Genomic DNA, 15208 nt, shown 5'->3' on the forward strand with positions numbered 1-15208 from the left:
GCCCAGCTATTTTTTGGTTGCAGCCGTCATTGTTGTTTGGCGGGTCCGGGCTGGGGATTCGAACCCGCCACCTTAGGTGTACGTGGCTGGTGCCTTAGCCAGGTGAGCTATAGGCGCTGAGCCCAGAGGCCGTATCTTGCTGGGGCCTTTAGGTCCCTTTAGGGTGATTGTGAACTTTATCTTGAGGATAAAAGGGTATCAATAAATGGTTTTAAATGGGAAATTAGTAGGGGAGCATCTTTCTAAATACGGTACTGTAAATGATGTAGAGAATAGGAGACTTGAGTTAGGAGGCTCTTGTAATTACAGTGAGGGTTGATCGCAGCTTGGACTTTTGGTATGACAGGGCATAGAAAGAAAAGGACCAGTCTGAGAGAGATTTATGAGGAAGAATTGACAATGCTCAGTGTTGAGACGTGTAGGTGGGTAGGGAGGAAAGGGGTTTAGAGATGACTCCAGTTTTCAGAGTTGAGCCATTGGTGTGGTGGGATGGAGATCCTGTTCACTGAGATGGGGATGGTGGAGGAAGAGCAGAGGTTGGGTTTGGATATAAGTTGAGGTACTGTCTTTTCTGTTGTTTACACTTTGAGGTCTTGTCAGACTCTTTGATAGCTTGAGATAAAACAAGAGGAGACTCATGCTTCACTTGGGTCTTTATTTAATTATACTTTGTTATTTTTCTCCTACTGTAAACCTGAAGATTAAGATACCTTAATAGTAACTGTGGCTCACTCTGTTTATAATTTTCATGAGGTAGGTTGAGAATCAGTAGAAAAGGCAAGCAGAAGATGTGTGTATGAAAGTTGGGAAGATGGGGCAGAGAGTGTCTGGTAGAGGGAAGTAGAAATAAATTAAAACCATACAGTGTTGAAAATCAAACTAATGTATATAGCATTTTTCTTAAGTATTTGATATGATCGTTTGGTAAGTGATTTTTTGAATTATGTAATTATAACAGTTTTCTTTCATTTCTTTGAAGGTTGTTTTGGAAACAGAAATAACGAATAAGTCTGCTTTGAAACTTTATGAAAATCTTGGTTTTGTTCGAGATAAGAGGCTGTTCAGATACTATTTAAATGGAGTTGATGCACTGCGACTTAAACTTTGGCTGCGTTGAGAAACTGACATCGAGGAACAACTTCAGCCACACAGAACCGACCTTTGCATGCAATGCAATTTGTACAGAATTGCTTTGCAGGGGGATTTAGTAATTTTCATGCAGCTCTTATCTGTCAGTGTCTCATTGAGTGTCGCACAATATTTGTTGCACTTTGGCATGGCACATTTGTTCTGAATTAAAAGAGATTGTTTTAAACTTCAAGAGTTCTTTTGGTACCAACAAGATGTGCCACTTGATAGCCAAGATTTGTTTGTTCGTTTGCAAAGTCTGCTGACAATGTTATTTACACAGTGGTCATTTTATCACAGAACCAGTAAGTGGAACGTGACTTTTTGTTCCTTAAAAAAAAGCCAATGTGGATTGTAAAAGTCATCACGTATACTAACATTTCACACAAAACCTGCCCTAGTTTTCTGAAGGGAGTGAGTGAAAAGCTTAAATTTTAGGTTTTTTCCCCCAATATTAAATTTTACATTCTTGAATATTAGTATCTCAGTGATTAGTGAATGAAAAAAATGTAGGGTGGGTTATGTCTTACAATGAGTAAAGAGAACAGATTGTGTCTCCAGTGCCTGTGTAGATAAGCATATTTGTCTTCATCTCTAGTTTTTGAATGCATGCTGTTTTTTCTTTAATGCCTTTGCAAGCAAACTTTTGTTTTTATTTAAATTCTAAATTTGATAATAAATTATTTCAGATTTTTATAATTTGGATACTTTTTCCAGGTAAGTGACAGAATGGTTTACTTTAGAAGTCTCCTCTTTCCTTACAGTAAGAAGTTGAATCTACTTGGAAAAAATTGTGAAGTAGCTCAAAAGAGATGCAAAAAGTTGATGGAGCCAGGAATTGCTGGGTTTTGGATGCACTTTTTTTTTGAGAGTGAGGGAATTTTTGGAAAAGAATAGAAAGTTAATGTAAATCGATCTGATTTTTATTTAATCAAAATTATTGCTAAGCTGTGAAGAACAGCTTTTACAAAGTAGCTGGAATTTGTTTATCCCCTTTGATCTGGATTCACATTGCTTCCATTTCTTAAAATGCTTCACTTTTGGTTGTTGGTCTTAGAAATAAATTTCAGGGTGTATTGTATCCATTTAAGCTGCTTTTATTTTGTTTTCTCTTGTATAAGGAAACTCTAGGGGAGCTTTGCTTTGTTCCTCCAGAAAAACAAAAGGGGGAAATGAATCTCTTTTTTTGGTATGAGTTCTATGGGTTTTCTTAATAGCCACCATGTTTATTAGTTACATTGTGTTTTGGCCAGTTAGTATAATGTAACAAATTTTAAAGTTAATTGCTCTCAGTTGAGTCAGTAAACCTGTGTTGGATAATTTATTTAACTGGAAAACCTAGGTACCCATAAGAAAAAAGATTCATTCTCTGTGAAAAATGTTGTTGGCATCTCTGTTGTTGTGTTCATTGAATATGCTTTACTTCTGCTCTAGGATTTGGTTTGAATTTTATTTTATGGCTCTAATTACTGTATTTAAAAAAAAATACCCTACCTCCGTTCACAGTTGGTAAAGGCCCCCTTTCAGGAGAGTTTATTGTTTCTTTTTTTTCTTTTTTTTTTTTTTTTTAAAGGAAAGCTGCTCCTTGCTCAGAATAGTGTTTTGAAAGTGAACGTGATTACAAGTACTTTTAAAATAAAGATGCACAATTTATATTTGAAAATACTTCCTGCTGATGGGATCATTCATAGTTCTTTATTCTTAAAGAAAACTATTTCTTTCCATTGTATGTTGCTCTTGAGAGTTTAATGGGCAGAATACTGGTTATGTTAAAAATAAAATGACCAAACAGTACTCAGCTTTTCAGCTGATCATTTTGTTTTTGGTCAAACTTCATTTGGGTTCTAGCATTTAGAAGACCAATCATAGTGATGTTTCTGTTCTTCTAATATGAAGGAAAAACTGAACTAAAACATTTATTTCATCAAATTTTATTTCACCCCTTTATATTTAACTTACTGGTTCATAGGTAATGGTTTATGAACATACATATGTGTGTGTGTGTGTATATATATTCTCTTGACTCACTAATGGGGACAGTTGAAAAGTAGATATAAGTGAGGTTATTAGTTCAGCCATTTTCATGTTTTTGTTAGGTTGTCAACAAAACCATCACTACTGATCTTTTCCCCTGTAATTGCTGAATTGACCTAACTGATTGGGCGTTTGTGACCTTAACTGATGTGACTAAAAAGTCAATTAGTTACCATGTTGTTTTACTAAGTGTGTATTTACTATCAGTGTAGACTGTATGTTTTTAACTGGGTATCCAAAAATTACATCTACTTTAAGTAGATTAAAATGTTTAATCTCTAGCATGAGATAATATCACAGGTAGAAGTCTCCAAGTTGTAGTATCAAACTTTAATTTACTTTTTCATATTAGGTTTTTATTTTTCATACAAGTTTAAAACCATCCCATTTGTAATTGATAGAGTGGGTTCACTTGGCTAAAACTGAGCAAAATTGGTGCAACTTTCTTTTAATGGGGTGCTGCCTCTTTAAGACTGACTGTACTATTCACTGACACTGGTTTGGCAGTTGGTACTGCTGAACATTTTATACATGCTAGCATGAAGCTATATATGTTAGTATTGAAGAAGCTAACGGGTATACTACCATTTTTGATGTGCTGATTATAATTTCCCTAACATTGGGATGCCACTACTTTAGAATAAAGTCCACAGATCTGAAACCAGGCAGTAGTTTTTGAAGTTGAAACCAGCAAAATAAGAAAAGCAGAAATAATTACTATTCAAAAATTGGTTTTACTATTTCCTGCCTCTCTTCCCTAAATTGCCCTCCCCACTTGCTCGACAAATCTGTGTAAAGGAGTTTGTTTGTCACATGTTTTAACCTTACCCTGCCCTGTGTTATGGTATTGGCTGACATGTATAGGACTGGATGTGTATATTTATTATGGTGTCTAAAAATCATGAAGTTCATCACTTTCCAGGAGCATAGATAAGTCAACTTGGTAGTGCATCAGAGTTACTGTTCAGTGCACCGTGACATCACTAAAATGAGTGCTATAATGTTGCAGGGCTTTCAGGTTTGTAAAGACATAACTATAAATTATATTGACGTCAGATATGAGTTGAGTATCTATAAAATATCACGTGTATCTCAAAAATATTGGACTGCTATTTGATGACTGGATATTGCTGCATAATTTTCTTCTATTGTCCCATATCATTTTGAAGAGAAAGATTTAATGGGATTTGAAATGTGCAAGTTGTCTAAGATGCAGTCAAATAAAGTATGGTTAAGTTGTGTTTGCATTTTTCTTTTAGATACAGCTGTGTGCATTTTATGATTGGGTTGTTTTGCTTTTCCTGCTAAGAAAAACAACAACAAGCAGTCTACTATGCCCCCACTTCCTGCCTCCCCTCCAAGAGTTACGTGGAAGAAGTGATTGTTACTGCTTTATTTTGTGTTCTAACAAAGTAGATTTGAAAGTAACATGAACTTGATTTTGCTAAAACTACTCAAGATTAGTCAACTCATATATCAGATATCAATACAAATGAGAGCATATTTGCATATGTTAAACCAACAGTTCATGGTTTTAGTTTTGTTCCATAGTGGTTTGTTTCTAAGATAGTTTTTAATTTATTACATTTTGTACAGTGCTTGCTGTAAGTAATTTTTTTGCCTAGCCTAAGAAGCCAAAGTAAATTTTAGAGCAGTATCTAAGGGCTTGCTTTTGCCTCATTCTGGTGAGGAGCTTTAAATAGTAGTTACGTATGCTTTCATATTTCAAGTTTGGGGATGTTAGTGCAGGGATGAGATGATCCGTTTTTAATATACGATTGCTACCTTGCTTCTGTTATGCATGACAGATCTTTTCTTTCTTATGGTGATGCTGTGAAAATAGTGAGTTTATGTTTTCTTGGGCCTTATGTGGAACGCTGACTGCCTCTTCAATTCTGTTTACATAAGGACCGGAAGGCTAACATTGTTTCATACCTGTGAACACACATCGGAGGTGTGGTGATGCTTTTTTTATAAGCAACTTTTAGAAAATAGTTCTTTAAAAATCTGGTGCGCACAGCATGGCTGCGCATTTAGATCACTGCTGTCCCCCAGTCTCACTTGATACAAGGGGTATGTTCTATGCACCCTCTGATACAGCAGTTACTAGCCATACGTGGCCACTGAGCCCTCAAGTGCGGCTAGAATAATTGAACTGAATTTTTAATTCATTTAATTTTAATCAGTTGAAAGTAGCTGCATGGCTAGTGGTTACTATATTGGACAACATAGCTTTAGATAATATTTATGCAGTAATAACTGAGGAGTGCATTTTTTGTATAGGATTTTTAAAATACACTATTAGTATTTAATTTATTGAAATATGAAAGGGATCACAATTCAGCTGTTTATATTGACAGTGTATTTAAGTAATACAGTGTCTGACCACCCCTCACCCCCATTGTGAGGTAGCCTTTCTGAGAACAGCTTTTTCAGTTTTTATTGTTCTAAGTTCTTTGGGTTACAGAGATGCAGATTCAAGTAATAAAAATTGGTTTCTGATGAGACTCATCTTTTTAGTCTTAAAACAGCTTGTGGGCTCAGCGCCTGTGGCTCAAGCAGCTAAGGCACCAGCCACATACACCTAATGTGACGGGTTCAAATCCAGCCCAGATCCGCCAAACAACAATGACAGCTGCAACCAAAAAATAGCCAGGCGTTGTGGCGAGCGCCTGTGGTCCCAGCTACTTGGGAGGCTGAGGCAGGAGACTCGCTTGAGCCCAGGAGTTGGAGGTTGCTGTGAGCTGTGATGCCACAGCACTCTACCCAGGGGGACAGCTTGAGGCTCTGTCTAAAAAAAAAAAACAGTTTGGGTAGTTAGGCCTAACAGTTAACTTGTTTCACATGAATTTGAAATCATATCACTTCTAAGTGAGATTAGCCATTTCATTTTATCAGTGGTAAACCTAGAACATGGATGTCTATTGACACCTTACTCCCAGCCCCCCTTTTAATCTGGAGGATGTCTCATGCTGATGAAGCCAAAGGCAAGTGTTTTTGTTTCGAAAAGAACTAGATTAATTTTGTGTTCCTGGCCACAGTCTGTCACCCTTGAGCCTCGCTGATCATCTTGGTTAAGTGTGATTTATCAAAAGAGTTAAGAGTAAGTAGGGATAGTAAAGGCCTGGGCACAGGGAGGGGCTGGCCTAGGGCCACCTGTTGTCACTCTTTGTGGGTGGTTGAGAGCACATGCTCTGTTCATGGCAGGACAGAACTTAAAACACCAAAAAGACCTAGAAATAACAAAAACCACCAAAGTGCCAAAATTTACCTTCTAATACCTAAAAAGTGTGTACAATACACTAATGAAATAGTGTATTAGTTTCAGTCTAATTATGTAAGTTTTTTTATAATGCTAAGAAATAAGGTTTTTAGTTATGATTTCTTATGATTACCTCTTTGCTGTATGACTATATCTCAATTTTTTAATACCTCAGTTTCCTGAGAATCTGTATGTATGTACTTGTAAATAAAATACTTGACCATATGCTAGGGGAAGGACCTGGCTTTTAATGAAATTGTGTAAATATATTTGTTGCTGGATTTGTTACATAGTCAATCAACTTAAAATTTCTTAAAAATGTTTATAGACTTTTCTGGTCCTCTTGACTGAGGGTTTTTAGTAAACATTTTTATTTTGTGAGGTTTGAATACCAGGAAGTGTGTGCCCTCATTTGTTCATTTACAACTGCAAAGATTTGTATGTCTCCTATGTTTGTTTTTCATGCCAAAGAAACTCACCTTTTTAAAAGCCAGTAAGTTGCGTGAACCAAGAAAAAAATATTTTGCCCCTTAATAGACATTATTAAGAAGCTTTATTTCTTGGGAGCTAAAGCCAGGGGTAATGATTTGTAAAAATGTGTATATTTCTAGGAATGCACTAATTCCATCAAAGTACTTACGTATTTACGGAACTGTGCTGCTTTAAGATCCACAGTTGCATGAAACTTTAAAAGTTGGTGTAACATATAAAGTAATTGCTGAAATTTGTTTATATTTGTAAACTGCTTGGAAGAGTCAATGCCCTAACATGTAAGGGGATTGGTCACTGTCGTCATTAGGGCCAGATTTCTGTGTTTGGACATGGTTATTGACCCGTGATTGTACGTGGGAGCTGAACCTGCTGCCTGCCTTTGATGCCTCCCTTTCTTGAGTGGTGGCTGTGAACAGTGACTCTTGGCACAATCAGCTAGCATTATACTTGATTTTATTGTGAATACAAATAAAGTTTGTGAGTCCACCAAGTATTAACTAGGTAAATGTAAACTGATTTCAAATTTGTATTTGACCAAGACTATTTAACAGCTTATGATAATATGGAAATGAAGTACCTCAGTACCGATGTGGACGTGGTGGTGGGTTATTATGGGGTCATTTTCCTCATATTAGGAAGTGATGATGAATACTCACACTGTTTATTTTCATCCTGAGGACAATGGGGGAAGTTTCTTAACCTCTCTGAGCTTTTTGTGATAATTACTTGATAAGTTTCCTGTAAAGAAAAAGTGAAATAATTTACCACATATGTAAATCACTGTAACAGTGCCTAGTAGACAAGTATGTAGCAAACAAAACAAATGGGAGCTATTATTATTATAGTACACATATAATTTTTTATTTTGATGTTGAATTTTGTAGCACCACGTAAGTGGCAAAGTCATCTAAATGTTCAACTAGGTCATATGAGGATAGTCCAGGATATAGCAAGTGAAAAGAAAACACTTGTATTTCCATCAACGACTAGTGAGAAGAGTGTCATGAACTCTTCCTTCCTGTACTTAACTCCCAAACCCACACAGCACCAGGCTAACCTGCCCCATTCATCCTGAGCTATATTTTATGGTAAAATCACATTAAAAAAAACAAACCTGATATCATTATCTTTTGCACACACGAGTTTCAAATACCTAATGTTTGTGGGTATATTATTATAGACACATTTATTGGGGGGGGGAAATGGAGCTGATAAATTTGGTGAAATTGCCAGTGGTGACTAAGGAATTGCTTAGGACAAGGGTTGGGTATTTGAGATATAATCAGCAAGTCATGACATAAAAGATAATTGGCTGAGCAGGTGAGAGATAAATATTGGGTGATACATGCATGAAATTTTAATAGAGATGATTAAGCAATGAAAATAGTTTCTGTGGAAACCTAAAGTGGGGCACAGATAAGCACAACCATATCAGACACTCTGATTATGGTCAGAAGGGGATCAGATGTGGAATAATTCAAGATAAATTCATTATAGCCATTATCTGAATCCAAAAAGAGGTTCTAAACTGCCAGGAATGTGTAGCATTAGATGTTTTTATGGGTTTTTGCTGTACTACAACTACACTGAATATGTTAGTGAGAGCAGCCAACAGGCCTGAACACCTTGGCACAACCTGATAGAGTTCACTGTGCTGTGGCTGATGTGGTTCTTGTAGGTTTGGGGATGTGAGCCTCTTGGTTTGGGGAGACCTGTGGCTAGGGCTCTCTTTTTGTTGCCAGGAAGGCAGTTGAGTGATGAATAGTAACAAATAGGCAGTGAGATTACCTTACACTTTTCAAAGCACTTTAACCTACTTTTACTCAGTCTTTACAAAGATGTTTTGAGGTGGAAAGATATTTTCATTTTGCATGTTGGAACACCCAATCTCAGAGTACTCAAGTGATGCCTTTTGAGACCACACAGCTGTGATGTGACCTGAACCCAGTCCTCCAGAGTCTCCTGGATCTCGTTTTCTTGCTACTTTCCAGGGTGTTTGGTGAAGCCCAAAGAGGTTAGAGCTCAATATGCCTAATTCTGTCAGATGAATTAGGGCTTTAATTAATCCTATTAAATTATTTAAATACTGTTGTTTTATTCAGCATAAAATGTAAATGTTCTCGAAATGTTTAATAGGTCTAATTTATAAAATCCATTAAAGGATTTTAATTTAAGTGGTTTTTGTTAACATTTAATTGGCTTCCAAAAATTAGGCCTGTAATATCTTTCAAGGAGACTGGGATTTATTTTTCAGAATGAGCTTTTCTTATGTAGTATTTTATTCTGTGAAAATTGAAATGAATAATCATATTAAATGATTTATGTTTAATTTTAGGTTTCTAAATATTGTGCTCTTAACACATAACTCTAGAATTGACATTTTAAAGGTAAAATTTTACTTTGTCACATTTCAAATAAGCCCATGGAAATACTTTTATAAGGGAAATAAAGGAGTTATGTAGGGAAAAACTACCTTGATTGTTAATCAAGTTTAAAATCTAATTAAAATATGTAACAATACTTAATACTATGCAAAATCAGGTCATATTAATATTCTCTTTATATTGCTAGGCCTACAAAAATGCAAATAGGAAATCTGTGTATGTGTCTGTCTTTATACGAGTGTGTGTGTAGGCATGTATATGCAATTTGTTTTTATGGCCCTTGTGGCAAAAACTTGCTTGAGCTCAGATATCAACTGGTCGGTGGTAACAATGTTAAATGATAGGGCTTGCTCTGTAAAGATGATTTCAAATAGAGTAAAATGTCAATACACAAAGCATGTTCCATTTACCGCTGCGGAGACCTGGGAATCCCAGACAAACCCTAAGAGAAAAACTGTCATTTCCCTACTCATAAAAACAAGGCTATCAGTATTTGCCTTTTGGGGTAGCAATGTTGATTCACTGGGGTGTAACTCTGACGGGATTCATTCATGGCCTAAAACAGTGCCTGGAAAGTACTAGGTATAAAGTGAGTAGTTGTTACATAAATGATTCACAGAATGCTTTTAAGATGCACCACAGAAAGGAATCCTCAGTGATATCAATGCCTATTAACGGGCAGGCATTCAATCTCTGTTTTTCTTCTCTCCTTCCCTATGTTATTAAGGTATACATTCTCAGCTCGGTGCCTATAGTTCAGTGGTTAGGGTGCTGGCCACATACACCAGGGCTGGGGACTGAACCCTGGCCCAGGTCTGCTAAACAACAATGAAAACTGCAACCAAAAAATAGCTGGGTGTTGTGGCAGGCTCCTATAGTCCCAGGTACTTGGGAGGCTGAGGCAAGAGGAGCACTTGAGCCCAAGAGTTTGAGGTTGCTGTGAGCTGTGACACCATAGCACTCTACCGAGGGCGATATAATGAGACTGTGCCTCAAAAAAAAAAAAAAAAATATATATATATATATACATACATATATATATATTTTATATACATACATATATATATATACAGTCTCTTTTTGTGTTCTTTCCCTTTACATCATAATATCCTAAGAGATTATATTTTCTGCCATGAAGCAGGAGCTCTGCTCAGTTACTCATTAAATATATATACTGAGGATGTGCACTGGGCTGGGCACCCATGCTAGGTGCCAAGAAAACGACCGGCTATGTGGCTTTTGCAGGGCTCACGGACCTCCCTGGAACTTTCTGTGATGCACAGAGGTGATCACTCAATTGTTTTCTATGACCCCCTCAAGAGATGCTGACGAGGAAAAACTAAGGAGAACCATTAAGATCCTAGATGTTTTTCTTTCTGAATTATTTTATACTTTTTTCTTTAAAGAAACAAAGACCTGTATTGTGATTATAAAGATTTTTTTTATAATGTCAAACATATAGTTGCTCAGACATATAAATCCAAATACAATTAAATCCTGAAATTAAGATATCTATATATTTTATCCCAAACAAAATCATTTTTTAATAAACCTAATGCAGGTGGACACTTATTTTGTTTTAAAGTTTATTTAAATGTATATACCTTTAGTTATGAGGAATAACATCGGTGTGTTAAAACTAATAGTGCTTTTAAAACTTCATGGTGTCCATCTTCAAGTTTTATTAATCTGTAATCTAAATTTTCCCATTCCTTGGCCACCAGATAGTCTGATTCTCCACTTCTGTCTCTTCCCAAAGAACCTTGCCAAGTCCGCTCTGTACATACAAAGTTAATTTACTAGCAAAGCCCAGAAAAAGAATGCACCTTTTCAGACAAAGCAGGCTACTGACAGCAGAGAGAATCCAGGCCAAAAAGCATGGTCATTTTTAAATGCAGAAAATAGAGGCAAAGGGAATGCAGCCAGCTGGGGGCGAGCATCTGGTCATTTTAACATGCAGTAGAAGAGAAAGAATATTAGCAGAGATTTTTCTGTATTGACATAGGGCCTTCTGAGTCTTAAAAATCATTTATTTTTACAAAGAGCAGTATTTAAATATTAGATGGATATATTGCCTTGAATGCTCAGTAACCTTTTTGCTTGGTTTGCCTTTACCAAGAGGTGTGTGTAAGTTTTAACTGGAAAGTAATAAAATTTTCTTTTGAACAGTTATGTGATTATGTGTGAGCCTCACCCTTTTTGTTTCTTTAAACTTCAAGGATATAACTAAATTAACTATTACCTTGGGTATTTTGATATAGGGGCAGAAAGATGCTGGAGAAGTAATCTTAATCGTTTTGGTTCCAAATCTGAGTGTAACTTTTGGAAAATGGATCCAAGCACTGGGCAGATGAAAAAATGTATAGCACAAATAGTGGAAATGTTTGCCATCATCAAAGAAGATGTTTAAATTCCCAGCTGGAGCTCACCATTAGTCAGCTAGCCAATATTTAGCTACACACACTTGCTAAGTGCCAGGTATGATACTATGGAAGAAAACACACCTCCACTCTCCCAGTGTCCAGTGGTCTGTGAGTACCGAGGTAGCACAAGTCTGGGGAAGGGAAGGGTAGGTGCTGATTGAAGGCCTCTGGGGTCTTATATAGGTACCTGTATCTCAAATTCTAATGATGAGCTTAGAAACAACTTCCATAAGCATTCGGAGGTATGGGGAGTCAGAACTATGGAAGGCAAATTTTGAAAGATTAATTAGGAAGCCAGAGAGAAGTCTTCACCCTAGCAGACAATTTAAAACCAGGCAATAAAAGTAATACAAGTGGGACTGGATCTTTTCAGCGGCCTACCTCTTATCTTTTCAGGTCAAAATCAGCCTTTTTTTAAAAAATAGCATTGTGTATCATCTCTCTGTGTCTTCTGAAATTCTTCTTTTTAAAATTCAATATATGGGGCGGTGCCTGTGGCTCAAAAGGGTAGGGCACCAGCCCCATATGCTGGAGGTGGCGGGTTCAAACCCAGCCCCAGCAAAAAAAAAAATTCAATATATTTGTATTCTTTGTAAATACAACAAGTACAATCTTTTAAATTCACAAATCAGTTAGTTTATTTTGTACAAGAAAAGTTTTACTCATGATAGTCCAAGTGCTGAATTCCTTTTCTCAGTGCTAGTGACTAAGAAATGTGAAAAATACAGCAGCTATTTAAACATGTTTCTATATTTCCATAAGTACAGAGTCAGAGCAAAGGAGCAGCTTGTAGTGTGTTGTGTGTGTGCCTTGCTAAAAACCAGAGTTTTTCTGAAAGGCATTGAGGAGTCTCAGGCTGCTAGCAATGGATCAGTCAAGACATCTTTTAGCTTTCTCTCCCTAAAGCTCCTTCTGGGTTGTGTCCATGTTTGGTTACTATCTGGCGACTCACTGGACCATGAGTGTGGAACCCGTTCCCTTGGTGTCAGCACTGTGTTAACAGGACAGCAATCTACCTCACTGTCACTCATCTCCACTTTATTTGGTTTTGCTGTTTTTCTTCATCCTCCCTTCTCTCGTGTTTTCTTAGTAAAGCTCTTTCATTTTTGAAATGTTATCCAATCTGAAGTCCTGCTGAGAATCTCATTTTCATCCACTAATTGCTTTAACAAGGTTGCCTGGCCTGTGGTTTTTAAAAAAGAAGAAAGAAAGGACAGAAGAAAGAAAAAAAAAGAGAAAAGCAAATCACAAGGCATAAGCTGCTTTCCACTCACTAACTTAGTTCTGAGGCCACTTAGTCATGTGTTACAACAGGGGAAACTTCTGATAATACTTCTGCCTTAAAACCTAGCCATTATTTTTAAAATAAATGCTTCAACACAACATAGCTCTGAAGGCTGCAGTACGGTGTTACAGAGTCATACCCTAAAAAGGAAAAGAAGGCTCTACTTGTGTTTCACATGTTCACAGTTCAGCCTCATCTTCCAGGTAAAGGCCAGTCTCCCTCCCTCTTCTGAGATTCTAAAACACATTGGTGAGTGCCCTGGGGTGTGTGTGTGTGTGTGTGTGTGTGTGTGTGTGTGTGTTAGGAGAGTGAGCTCACACACACACAGCAAAAGCAAAGATCCCTCTGAAGTAGTGTTTCCCATGCAGGAAGGAAGGCCACAGGCCTGCCTACTGCCAGGAGTGTTCCAAGTATGTAGCCTGTGGACAAGCCTTGGGTGGCCCCTGGAGAAAATGCACCAGCCAAAGGGCTGCCTTGCTCCCGCTGTGTGCTTCTCAGAGCAGCCCATTGTTGCAGCCTGGTTGACAGAATATATAAAACTGGGCTGACCCACACCTCTGAAGGGCCAGAGCTCCCCACAGGTTTGGCCCAGTCTTTGTTGAGCCTGCTGTTGGCTATGTCCCTCCCTTCTCCACCTGGCTTCCCAACAGTAGGCTGAGTGCCTCTCGGGGCCTGCTGCAGCCTGCAAAGCACAGACATGTCTGGAAGGGCTGGGGGTTGCACAGAGACAGAGGCCTTTCTCATAAACAGCCCCAGTAATAGCTATCTTTGCATTTCTTCCTGTGGGGATCTGATGGGACACGGGGCTGCAGCAGGTAAACTGGAGCTGCTGCCAGGGTGGAAGTTTAGGACCAGGGCAGCGAAAGGGCTCAGTGCGTCAAAACTCAGTCCAAGGGTGGGGCATGATGTCTCATGCCTGTAATCCTAGCACTCTGGGAGGCTGAGACGGGTGGATTGCTTGAGCTCAGGAGTTTGAGACCAGCCTGAGCAAAAGTGAGACCCCCATTTCTAGTAAAAATGGAAATCTGAGGCAAGAGGATCCCTTGAACCCCAGAGTTTGAGGTTGCCGTGAGATACGAGACCACAGCAGCCTACCAAGGATGAAAAAATGAGACTGTCTCTAAAAGAAAGAAAACTGACTAGGGAAATGGAAGGGAAAGAGAAGGTATGGTTTTTTCTTTAATTGATCCTAAGTAGAAGCTCTGTTAGAGCTACATAAAGTGTTTTTCCTATTTAATTTTAATTCAAAGTTTAAAACAGACAAGTAAAACACTAAGAGAGGTTCATATTCAGTGTTGCCCTAGTGATTGATATGGCAAGTGGTCAGCTACTCCACTTATTCCTATTATCAGACATTGACATGATACCCCATGGAAGCTGTTAAAGTCAATCATTTTATTATATGGTCGAACGATTTACTCTTTTGACTGTGATGTGCTTGAGTAAGGTGTTTAGAAAGCCAAAGATCAGATTTTGAGATCTTTTGCCATCAGTTTACATTTCTCAGATTGCACTCATTTTTGATCATAACTAATATTTGGGAATTCAGCATTTTAATATACTTACATATTATCCTGGCTGGAAGTATCTGTAGTATCTATTGTATAAGAGTCCTGACATTTAAGTTCATGAACTCATCCTAAAAACGTGCTACATACCTCATTGCTGAATATCACTAAGGAATGGTTTTTTTCTTTAATTGATCCTAAGAAAAAACCCAATACCTTCTACCCTTCAAAGCAATTTTGGAACCTTTTTCTGGAATGGCAATCAGAAATAAAGTTATATTAACTGTGATGTCTTGAATGTCATTAAAATATCTCCCTTTAAGTATTTCCTTTATCTTTGGGTAAAGAAAAGAGTCATTGGGAGCCAGATCAGGTGAGTATAGAGGGTGTCCCAACATAGTCTTTTGTTAACTGGCGAAATCCCCTCACGCAGATAGTGCTCTGTGAGCTGGTGCATCATTGTGATGCAAGAGCCATCAGCAAAAAGATCAGGTTGTTTTGTCTAACTTTTTCATGCAGCCTTTTTAGCACTTCCAAATACTAAACCTGGTTAACTGTTTGTCCTGTGGTACAAATTCATCATGAACAATTGTTCTGATATCAAAAAGGTTAGCAACATCATTTTGACTCCTGATTTGGACTGACAGAAATTTCTTGGTTGTGGAGAATGGGCCAACTTCTATTATGCACTT

The 15208-nt window shown here is 37.6% G+C and overlaps 1 protein-coding gene across 1 annotated transcript in view; it reads left to right on the top strand.

Annotated features, from left to right (window-relative positions):
• The window catches only part of NAA30 (N(alpha)-acetyltransferase 30, NatC catalytic subunit), a 22927-nt gene extending 18513 nt beyond the window's left edge, over window positions 1-4414 (top strand). The window contains exon 5 of the mRNA XM_003794408.3: window positions 980-4414. Within this exon, the coding sequence (XP_003794456.1) occupies window positions 980-1117 (138 nt within the window). The 3' untranslated portion in view covers window positions 1118-4414. The remainder of the gene's footprint in view (window positions 1-979) is intronic.
• Window positions 4415-15208: the final 10794 nt, after the last annotated feature.

The sequence above is a fragment of the Otolemur garnettii genome, unplaced genomic scaffold (genome assembly GCF_000181295.1).
Source record: "Otolemur garnettii isolate 467f Iridium unplaced genomic scaffold, OtoGar3 scaffold00081, whole genome shotgun sequence".
NCBI classification, from domain to species: domain Eukaryota; kingdom Metazoa; phylum Chordata; class Mammalia; order Primates; family Galagidae; genus Otolemur; species Otolemur garnettii.